At 49.4% G+C, this 11,056-nt stretch overlaps 3 protein-coding genes across 5 annotated transcripts; 1 reads left to right on the top strand and 2 right to left on the bottom strand.

Annotated features, from left to right (window-relative positions):
- The first annotated feature begins 1,477 nt into the window (after window positions 1-1,477).
- Window positions 1,478-2,793, top strand: LOC123070595 (uncharacterized). Its single transcript, XM_044493861.1, has 2 exons — window positions 1,478-2,183; window positions 2,279-2,793. The coding sequence occupies exons 1-2, from the start codon at window positions 2,045-2,047 to the stop codon at window positions 2,392-2,394; spliced, it is 255 nt and encodes an 84-aa protein (XP_044349796.1). The 5' UTR covers window positions 1,478-2,044; the 3' UTR covers window positions 2,395-2,793.
- A 74-nt stretch (window positions 2,794-2,867) lies between these two features.
- LOC123070594 (tubby-like F-box protein 1) lies at window positions 2,868-8,800 on the bottom strand. Its single transcript, XM_044493860.1, has 4 exons — window positions 8,372-8,800; window positions 6,637-6,724; window positions 5,382-5,511; window positions 2,868-3,690 (listed from the first exon to the last, which is right to left on the bottom strand). The coding sequence occupies exons 1-4, from the start codon at window positions 8,648-8,650 to the stop codon at window positions 3,132-3,134; spliced, it is 1,056 nt and encodes a 351-aa protein (XP_044349795.1). The 5' UTR covers window positions 8,651-8,800; the 3' UTR covers window positions 2,868-3,131.
- Window positions 8,801-8,815: 15 nt separating this feature from the next.
- LOC123070593 (protein NRT1/ PTR FAMILY 5.10-like) lies at window positions 8,816-11,016 on the bottom strand. 3 transcript variants are annotated; one of them, XM_044493858.1, is made up of 5 exons: window positions 10,890-11,016; window positions 10,582-10,799; window positions 9,930-10,420; window positions 9,784-9,802; window positions 8,816-9,748 (listed from the first exon to the last, which is right to left on the bottom strand). In XM_044493858.1, exons 1-5 carry the CDS (start codon window positions 11,014-11,016, stop codon window positions 9,056-9,058), a joined length of 1,548 nt encoding a protein of 515 aa, XP_044349793.1. In that variant the 3' UTR covers window positions 8,816-9,055. The 3 variants fall into 3 exon arrangements, with proteins under 3 accessions (XP_044349793.1, XP_044349791.1, XP_044349792.1); XM_044493856.1 differs by having other exon boundaries at window positions 8,816-9,797; XM_044493857.1 differs by having other exon boundaries at window positions 8,816-9,794.
- Between the last annotated feature and the right edge of the window lie 40 nt (window positions 11,017-11,056).

The following is an 11,056-nucleotide window of genomic DNA, read 5'->3' as shown; positions in this document are numbered from 1 at the left end:
GATCAATCGTACCATCCCGTTAAAACACGACTGCCTCTTCGTGGTGCCGAATAAAATTCGAGCTTGTACTCCGACGGTAGGCAGTCGATGAGGTACTCCGACGAGAAACCAACCTACCCTCGCTAGATATTGATGAATGCAGCGAGAAATAGGTACCGCCCGCAGAGGCGATGCAACGGTAGGAGGGGAATAGAGGTTGAAATCTTTGCAATGCATGTATTGTTGACAGTTAGTCACCGCCGCCGCCGGCGCAGGTGCTGCTTTGCTTACCACAACCATCTGGTACTGCTCGTAGGAGGCATAATAGGTAAGATACCGACAATAATCGACGGAGTGGGGGGGAGGGGGGACCGACGCATGGGAGTGGAGGCGTGGAAGTTACAGAAAGAGTGAAATCATTAATTAAGGGGTATCACTTGCAAAGGTCACTCTTACTTTCTCCTCAAACACTACACATATTTGAGCACAAAAATTTTCTGGTACAGAGCTCCTTAGATGTCATTTGGCCACCAAATTTTACAAGCAACTATAACATTTGTTTATAATATTGCCACAAAGTTTTAGATTGTTTTGAAATATTTTGCTATGTTTTCGACCAAGTGTGTCGGTTTTGCAGTGTCCTGGGGTGTAGAAACCCACTCTCAAGTAACATTGCTCGCCGGCAATGCCCTGATCCATTCAAGCGTTGGACTAATAGACACATTAGAGGCACGAGTAGGGTCTTACCACCTACAGAAGGGCTCAAACTTGGGTAAATCCCTTGTTCTTTGCCAAACCGTCTCGAACCCCAGCGCGCTCACCCATCCAAACAAATAGTCATCAATTGACGACACTATCGGTATGAAACACTGACAACTAGAAATGATGTTTATGTACGCAAATAATGAAAAAACAAAGGTTCCTGAAAAAATAGCAAAAGAGAAAGTTTGGCTATTTGAGTTTAGAGAGGGACTAGGTACGAGTCTTCATACCATAATCATTTGAGAGTAGGTTTAGAAAATTGATGCATGGAGCTAATCAGTTAAATTACGGGAGAAGTGGCAACACCCAAAATCCTGACATATATCAGGAGCAAGAAAAGAGAGAAGACACCACACAGAGCCGTGGTGCTCATACCCAAGCAAGCTAGGGTTTCTACTGCCTCCCGCCGATGGTCTACCTCGTCTCCTGTGGTCTTAGGACATTGCTGGCGCAGTGAGTCATAGAGTACTTATTAAAAATTTACTACCGCACATGCCGGCTATTAGGTTGCCTCTAGATGACATGGCAACTCCTTAATTCTTATAATCAATTGGCTATATTATTAACCATGCTTTTACTAGAAAAAAAATCCACTCGGGTTAAACAATGGACGAGAGCCATGCCCAGGCCCATGCCCCATGCGCATGCAGTGACGCAACAGGACTCCCGGCGGGTAGTAGCACCTGGCAACTCACAGTTCCCAGATCCCCAAATAACGCCTGTCGAACTGATCGATTCGGCACGATCGACGCCGCACGATTTAACAATTAACCCGGCTGATTCTCGAAAAAAAGAAACAATTAACCCGGCTTATCAATCAGATTGCAGAAACGGAGCTCCAGGCTCGATCGCCGCCGCCGCCTGCCGGTGCGATGGCCATTCGCCGACGTGACATGGTTGCCCGTCCCGTGCGACGGTGTAGAGAGAATCAGGCCGGAGATGGATGCGGGTACACACTATGTCGCTGAGGGAAATCTTTGATCTTTCCGGCCGGTCAGCTATGAAGGCAGATTCATGTGCACGGTGGCAGTGGCTGGGTCGGGTCGGGAGACCGAGCGTCCAAGTCGCCGGGTGGGACTCCTGACCCAGCAGCATACTTGACCAGGAACGAGGAACCCGGTCCGAGCTCCATGAATCATCGTCGCGGTGACCTCTCCGCCAAGGCAAGGCAGCCCCTCCCCCAAGTCTCCCTGCGCGAATAAAAGGCCGGCCGACCAGTCACAACTCGCCACTGCACCAATAAGCCGGCCGGTCCGTGCGTGCGATCCAAGAGTATCAGTATACTGTATACGTGGCTATAGCCATGCTCGGGAGGAGAAACAATGGGCCGCCGACGACGTCCAAGCCCCGACCGGACGGCGCGGGCCTCGCCGGCGCCAGCACCGTCGTCGCCGACGGCGGGCAGGCGGAGGTGGCCGCGTCGCAGTTCGTCGTGCAGCTAGGTGAACACCACAATTACCTCCTCGATCTAACATGTCTAGCACTGTATAGTATAGGTGCACGAAATCATTGATTGTGTACAAAACCCGGCATGCAGATGAGGCGGCTCGGGAGAGGCTGGAGCGCATGAACCGGAGGCTGAGGCTGCTGGAGCAGCAGATGGAGATGCTGGAGGCGGAGGTTGGGAGGGCCAGCAGTACCGCCGACGACTAGGAGCAGCGGCGCCGCCCCTGGTCGGAGAGACGATGGATGCAAGTAGAAGCCTTCCTTTTCTTCTTTTCCCTTCTCAGCTTCTTGCTGATGGAAGGACACGCACGGTGATAGTATCATGCGCTTGTTAAGGCGTTAGGCCTTTTTCTTGTAGTGATGGAAGAACATGACCATGACTATAGTGAATCACGGTTGTATTCCTGAAGCTTTTTGCCACATTTTTCCTTTGATCCCTGCTTGGTTTGAGGGGTTTGACTGACTCTCAGGCTCGTTGCGGAAAAGTATGGCTTCGTCTCCGGTGGAAAATGGCTGCCGTTCCAAGCATGCAAGTACATGATGGATCTCTGAATTGTCGCTTGATGTACGATTACCTCAGCACCTTAAATTAAAGACTTCATACCAGATTTCTGCTCCATCTTTCTCCTCGGCTGACATGCAGGTAGGAGAAAGTGCGACTTCACCACAACACTATGTACTTACATTAGAACCCTGGGTTTTCACTTCAGTTTTAGGTGAAACTTTATACAGCACGATTGCCTTGTTGGAACTAAATACATTCAACGAACCATACATTTTTCTTGTATACATGCTCATGATACAAACATATAGCACATCGGCATCAAAGTAAGAAAAAAGCAAGAAAACGCCGAATTACCGAGAGTCCGAGACGCAACAAGACTCGCGGAATACATCCACTGCGCCAACCAAAGCGGTGATACTTCGAGCATCACCATATCGCTCTATTCACAAGCTAGCTTGGTGCCAAAGCTGCTGAGGCTGATGGCAAAGGCCTGAAATGCCGACAGAGGCTGCCGATAATCCATCGTGAAGATGTCGTCGTCGACCTTACCAAACTGCAGCAGCACCGTCTCCTCGTCCCTGGAGCCAGTAGGGTCATTGGGGTCAGCGGCAACGGACAGCTGGAAATTCTTGACGGACGCAACTGTTACCCGCCCGTGGAAGTTCAAGCACCAGCACTGCAGGTGCTCATGCCAGCGGGGAGCTTTGTTTCTTAAAACCGTGGTACCCATGGGCTTCCGAAACTTCGTCTTGAGGGAGTTTTCCCAGGTCTCTTGAGGTGAAGGGCACTCGAGTGCACAATACATCCTCCTGGGGCCTCGGGATTTGAGCAGGTTGTATTTGTATGAAAGCTGCCCGACTTCATAGTTGCCCGCCGATACTTGGGGGCTGATTCTTCTGCTTCCGAAACGCCGACTAGATCGACTACTTGATGCTTTAGCGCCATCATGTGGTGGCTTGCTATCATATACTTTGAAGTTTGTTCCCCAAAAATCAGATCTAGACAGGTTACAGAAGAAGCACAATTATATCACCGAGTAAAAGAATCAAATACATATAATTAGTAATCCAAATTTTCAGTAATGCAAACAGAAACCAAACATAGGGATAGGGAGGTGACATAACCTAAACTAGGACACTGAAATGGTGAAATCAAATTCCAAAAAGTTGGTAAAGTAATCGCCTCAACACTTCAGCAGCCAGTTGCGAGGACACATGATGATTATTTTTCAGAATAAAAATACCAATAGGGGCGGACCATACTGAAGATACTTAGTAATAACAATAGTTACTCCCTACATCATGTCAGTCTGAATATACTTTTGTTCGTACTACTATAACTGCCCCACTTACTAGGAAAAGTTCATCTTGATCGGAGTGATACTTAATTGTCACCCATTCACCCGTGTTCGGGCAAAGCCTAATGCCAGCAACCAAATGTATTTTAAGACAGCTGATCATGGATCGCAAGGCCAACTTATGTACGTGTCTCTGATGACTACTTTTACGCACAAGAGGCATGGCTGGGAGTCTTGGTCTTGATTGGGCTGGCACAAAGAGGAAGTAGACGTGCACGAGGCCAGGTTGGAGAAAGAGCAGGCAGCAACATGTCGAAGAGAGAAAGAGGAAAATAAATTTTGGGGAAGCACTCTTCCTCCACCTCCAGCACGTGGGGGAAGATGAACAGGAAAAGGGACTAATCTGATTTGGTTTTTCTACATGGAGGTGGCAGGTGAGAGAAGAGATAGATACCACATAGGTGAAATTTCCTTCAGGGTATGTTTGGTTTAAGCCAAAGCTCACCGACACCAAACATTTGGCTAGCCAAAGGTTTTGCTTACCCATGGTTGGGCCAATGTTGGCAAGAAAAATAAGCTGAGAGGGCAAAGGGGAATGGCCATGCAAAAATATCGGAAACCATCCAAACAAGGACCAAAAAATTGGTAGGTTAGGTTTTGGACACAAACCAGAAACCAAACATACCCTCAAATCAGTGACATTGCCGCAATATACAATACCTCCTTCAAACCTCACTTCAGGGGGCTAAGTAAGCCACAGACTTGAGAGGTTTATAGACAAACACGATACTTGAGATCAGTAAAATGGACTTTTCCCTTAATGATAATATAAAAGAGAGATAGAATAAAAAAGAGATCCTCAGGACCCAAAAAATAAATTTAAAAGGACCATAAAAACCAGCAAATGTGAAGCAATCATAAAAGTGGAATAGCTTGCACACTCCCAAAAGGGCAAAGGTCAAAAGTTTAGAGTCTCAAGACATAGTGTAAATACTTCAGCAGACCATCGCAAAATTTCAAGGATGCAGTGGGTTTCATGTGACAAAGGGATGAATAAGGCACCTTAGTCATGCCACCAGGTCAAAAGGTTTGTTTTGCAGTATTGTAAACGATGCATCTTTGACCCCTGAATCATATTACTAGCATTCAAATTCAATTGAAAAGATACAAAGTGAAGAAGTGGTACTAACTCCAAGTATGGAACTCTGTAGTACTACATTGTCTAATGGTTTTTATAACACTGAGGACCTAAGTGTGTTCCATAAATCAAAAACACACTTTTGTGTTCCATATTTGCACCAAATATATTACTTCATCCAATTTAAACACTTAGCAGGATACATAAAAATAGCATGACAGGCTAATGTAAGTGCAGCCATGTTGAATTCTCACCTCAGTTTCCCCATATATGCATTGCTCCCTTGTGACAAGTCGTCAGCATCAAGGGATATAATGTACTCGGTATGGGGGCCACGCCTAAACCTTCTTGCAGCCATGAGAAACTTCCCTTTATCTACAGTAGCTGTCAGACGCAGACAATATGTATATTAAACTATATCATCAGGCACATTTTATAGTGACAATGGTTAAATGACATTACGAACAGTACAACAAATTGTAAGGGACAGCACATGGTAACTGGTAGAACCATAGAATATCCATTTAAGGCAAACTAATGATAGCATATAGCCACACAACACACTTCATCCTTGAGCAGATGAGAGTAAGGAACTGGTTGAGAAAATTGGTGCTCTATAAATACATGAACATGTACATTCTACTGCCTATGCACCTGAGTGTTACAGGTAGTAACAAAGATCAAGTGAGATATTCCAAGTACTATTACTGCCACTAATCTCGTAAAACTATCCAAGCTCCGAAAGACCGGAGGAAATCTTGAGATTTAGATTCTAGCTCCAAAAGATGCTCAAGTCCTAGGCATGACTGAACGAAACCCTTTGAATTGAACTTTTGAATAACCAATCCAAATAATGAGCAGCACTGTCCATTATTTTTTTATTTGAAAACTTAGGGTTATTCCAACACACGGTAACAATTTTAGTCCAGAATTCAGTGGATTTCTGCAGGTTCAATTTCATTAGCCAGTTCACACGTCTCCTGACGATCCCAGTTTAATTGCAATAATGCATACAGATGCAAATTACCGCTTTGCCATGAAAACCCAACATAGATGCATTTGAGTTGGTTTGATTACTAGTTGAGTGCCAGGAAGCAATATGTATGAGACGACTACACATGCAAAAACAATGTAGATGCAACTGAAAAGTCAGAATTGACTAGAAGAAACAAGTGGGCACGCTTCCAATTAAAGCCTTGTTGAGTGAGATACAAAAGGAGGCAGCATAATAATCCAAGAAAAAGAATGCAATCTGCCTCGTTTTTAGATGAAAAAAAAGAAGCTTCGGTCTCTTAGACCAAGCTTCTTATAAGCTAAGGTTTTCGGCTAAACCATTGCTAACTCTTCAATATATTTCTTGCTGAAAGTGTCCCTGGTCCACAAGCCCAAATGTATACGCAACATAAAATAAAAAAAGGACAGACCCAGTGCATAGAAGCTCCCACACAAGGTGGCAACATAAAATAAATACGAGAAAATCAAGGCAGTACTCCCATCAGATAAACTTACCAGTTGTCAAGCCAAGGTAGAGGTAGAACGTAGAGTTCTTCTTATTCCGCTTGATAAAACACTGCATTGGGAACTCCCTTGGCCCTGGCTGTTTGACAACATGTTGTAAGATTAGGCATACAGATGCTGCATAAGAAAATTCTGCACTAAGTCCCAAGTAACGACAAATTAATCCCTCGGAAAACTAGCTTCAGTAGACATGTATGAAAACTACAGGTACGTTTGGTTTTAGCCTAGCTTGGCTGTATCAAATAATTGGCTAGCCAAATTTTTGGTGGAGTTTTTTCTTGCCCATAAATTGGCGAACATTGGCTAGAAAAGTGATCTAGAATGGACAGAGAAGCATTGGCATGACAAAAGACATCCAAACATAGACCAAATTTTTAGCGATGACCAAATTATTGGTAGGGTAGGTTTTGGCCACCATCCAAACACACCCTATGCTACTCGAAATAGGCAAGACAGAATTTCTGATTTTGGAAGCCTTGCCATTAGAAACCCAATTAATCGAGTCTCTCTTTGCAGGGGCATGACAAAAATATGCAAGCCAAATTTTCTGATCGTCAACACACCAACAGGTCAACCTTCATTGAAATCACCCACCCAAATACACCAAATTTGGTATCCCCCAAACCAAGAATGAGAACGCGAGTGTACTTTATACACGCACACTTCTTTGGTATGGCATACAGCGCGACCGGGCTGCGGCACGACACATGCAGCAGCACCCCACTTTCATGTGACGTCATGGTGTACTCCATCGCCACAGTACGCAAACTGCTGCATGGCTGATCAGACGGTGTGGTGCCCTTAGCACCATAAGATCAGCCAGAATAGGTTTAGGGCACTTTTATCTAAAATGGTACTCCCTCCGTTCACAAGTATAAGATGATTTAGATATTTCAATATGTACTACATGAGGACTGAAATGAGTGAACAAGTATAAGATGATTTTAGATAAAAGCAGCACCCCACTTTCATGTGACGTCATGGTGTACTCCATCGCCACAGTACGCAAACTGCTGCATGGCTGATCAGACGGTGTGGTGCCCTTAGCACCATAAGGTCAGCGAGAATAGGTTTAGGGCACTTTTATCTAAAATGGTACTCCCTCCGTTCACAAGTATAAGATGATTTAGATATTTCAATATGTACTACATGAGGACTGAAATGAGTGAACAAACACACTAAAACGCGTCTATATACATCCAATTCACAAAAAGTTAAAACATCTTATATTTGTGAACGGAGGGAGTACAAGAACGATTAAGGACCTCATTGATTGGCGGGAGACTATCCCATTTCCTGCAGGAACTGAATTGTTCCCTGTGAATTCACGTGAGTCTATCCCGTTTCCGTAATCCGATGCCCTATCTCAACAGTGAATTCACGTGAATCTATCCCATTTCCAAATCGCGCGAACAAGCAACCTTATTAGCATCTATCGGAAAGAACTAATGGACCTGATGTATAGGCAGGTGTGAAATTTGTCGCTCAAGCTTCACACAGAAGTCAAAAGTGCCGCAATCGGATGCCCTATCTCAACGGAGGAACCTTGGAAAAAATTACGGATCGAAAGGGGGGAAATCGCATCATCAGTTCCTCCTTAAAAACTTAAGTTTGGAATGGGGATTTCCACAGCCCTGGACCACCACACACCGAACCGGAAGCAGAGACCCCTACCAATCGACGGGTATGAGGGCACAAGCCAACCAGGCGCAGCTCCCGTTCTCACCTGCTTGAGCGAGGACGGGAAGGTGATCTTTCCGGACACCGCGGGCGGCCGCACGACGGCGACGGCGGCGTCGCGCCATCGGCGGCAGACGCAGGCGCAGGAGACCACGTCCTTGCGGGCCGGCCAGCGCTCGCCGCCGGACGCCTCGACGCGGCGCACCACCTCCGAGAGGAGCTCCGGCAGAAGGCGCGCCCACCTCTCCTCCTGCTCCTCCGGCTGCCCGTCCTCCTTCTCCCCCGTCTCCGAGACCTCGGCCGCCGGCGGCTCCTCCCGAGGCATATCTTCCGCCCACCACTGTACTGCCTCCCCACTAGGTCGCGGGGCTCTTTCGTCGGTCTTGGTTTTTTGCTTTTCTTTCTTCCAACTGTAATCAAAACCGCGTTGGGCGATGGAGAGAAGAAGATGGAGTACTTGTCTGGAAAAGTGGATCTAGCGGGCGGACAGGTACTGTGACCACTCATCACTGTGGTGCGTGGTCTTTCTTTAATTTCTTTCCTTTTCCGTATGAGGTAATAGCACCCCAGGTACCCTAACTTGCATACAATGTGATGATTTAGTCCCAAAGTCGCAAAACTAAACCAAACCATACCTCAACTTGCACCCAATGTGATGTTTTAGTCCCAGGCCAATCACAGCTCGTCAATTGGCCGCCAAGTGGCTGGGCCGGTCAGCGCGCGGATTTTCTCACAAACCCCCTGCGTTTCGCTGAATCAACCCGGCGAGCAGCCAGTAGAAGTAGTCGAGGTGCGCGCGGTTGAGGTTGTTGGAGAACCAGCTGGCGCCGCCCTTCTTGGTGGCGCCGTCGATGGCGGAGATGAGGAAGCTGCTCAGGAAGTGGCCCACCCCGAAGATGTTGAGGAAGAAGGCCAGCCCCAGGCTGCGCAGCGCGTCGGGGACCTGGTCGTAGAAGAACTCCTGCAGCCCGATCATGGCGAACACGTCCGACAGCCCGAACAACACGTACTGCGGCACCATCCACCACAGGCTCATCGGCAGCGCCGCCTTGGGGTCGTCCACGAGGCCGGCCTCCCTCGCCCCGCCCAGCCGCCTCGCCTCCACCAGCGCCGCCACCACCATGGCCACCAGGGCGAGGACCAGCCCGGTGCCGATCCTCTGCAGCATGGTGATGCCTGAGGACAGGCGCGTGAACCGCCGCGCCGCCGGCACGAAGAGCCGGTCGTAGACTGGGATGAAGGTGATGATGGTCAGGCTGATGAACGTCTGCAGCGCCGCCGGCGGCACGCGGAAGGTGGCGCCTATCCACCGGTCCAGCGTCGCCGCCTGCTTCGTGAAGAAGGTCGACGACTGGGAGAAGATGAGGGCGTAGATGATGCACGTCGCCCAGATGGGGAACAGCCGCAGCAGGCCCCGAACTTCCTCCCGGTGCTCCGCGTTGAACTCACCATCCTCGCCCGCAAGAGTACTGCTTGTCTAAACAACAGATCAACCACATTCAGAGTTAGCACTGTATGTAAGCCTGACAAGATCATACATTCAGAATTCTCATGGCCAAATTGCAGATTTCAAACGAGAAATGATGGATGATGAGTGATCATACTTGGCGCATTGGCTGGACTTGGAGCCTTTGAGGAGCGTGACGAAGGCCCTGGCGAGGCGGGCGAAGGGGCTGGACTGGGTGGAGGTGTAGTAGCGATACCGGCGGGTGCCGAGCAGGAACATGGCGAGCGCGAAGACCATGACGAGGCAGGGGATGCCGAAGCCGAGGCCCCAGCCGATGTTGTCCTGGATGTAGCTGGAGGCCATGGTGGTGGCGGCGGTGCCGGAGCACATGCCGAAGTACCACCAGTTGAAGAAGGAGCTCCGGGAGACGGACTCCTCGGGGTGGTGCTGGTCGAACTGGTCGGTGCCGAACGCCTGCGCCCACGGCTTGTGCCCGGCCTCCGCCAGCGCCACTAGGTAGAGCGAGACGTAGAAGATGGTCACCTGCACCGGCGACGGCGAGCACGCGCCCGAGAGCGAGGTGAAGCTGGTGCACCCGTCCGAGTGGAACACCGGGAGCGCCGAGGACAGGGTCAGCATGCCCATGCTCTGCAATGGCAACCCGGCTGTCAGTGGTCAGTCGGACGCACTTCTCTGTCAGTGGAAGTGCGCGGGCTTGATTGGGGAAGGGCGGACAGAAAGGGGTTCGTTCACGGAGCACTTTTTATGTCAAAAGGGGAATTTTTACGGGAGGGGAAAAGTGGGTTGACCACGACGAAGAGGACGGAGGCGAGCACGATGGTGCGGAACCGCCCGAGCCAGGCGTCGGCGACGCAGGCGACCAGCAGCGGCAGCATCGTGGCGACGCCGCTCCACGCGTTGATCGCCGCGGCGGCGCCGGCGGTGGACTCCCCCAGCGGGCCCGTCAGGTAGCTGATGAAGTTGGCCGACACCCCGTGGTACGCAAACCGCTCCGCGATCTCCACACCTTCAATTCCAAACGACACAGAAAAGACCCAAATTAAGGCCACCCCTCGATCGATAATCATCCATGTACTGGATCGGGGGCCGGACGTACCGAGGACGAACATGGCGGCGGACCATCGGCCGGTGGAGGCGTGCGGGGCGGGGCCGCCGCGGAAGTCCACTACGCCGGGCACGGCGCCGTCGGTCTGGGGCAGGAGGAGGGCGCGGGTGGCGTCCATTCTTGTTCAGTTGGGTCTGGTCTGTTGCGTGTGCGTGTCA

This window comes from Triticum aestivum, chromosome 3B (assembly GCF_018294505.1).
Source record: "Triticum aestivum cultivar Chinese Spring chromosome 3B, IWGSC CS RefSeq v2.1, whole genome shotgun sequence".
Classification (NCBI taxonomy): Eukaryota; Viridiplantae; Streptophyta; class Magnoliopsida; order Poales; family Poaceae; genus Triticum; species Triticum aestivum.
This window is presented reverse-complemented; position numbering and strand designations above follow the sequence as displayed.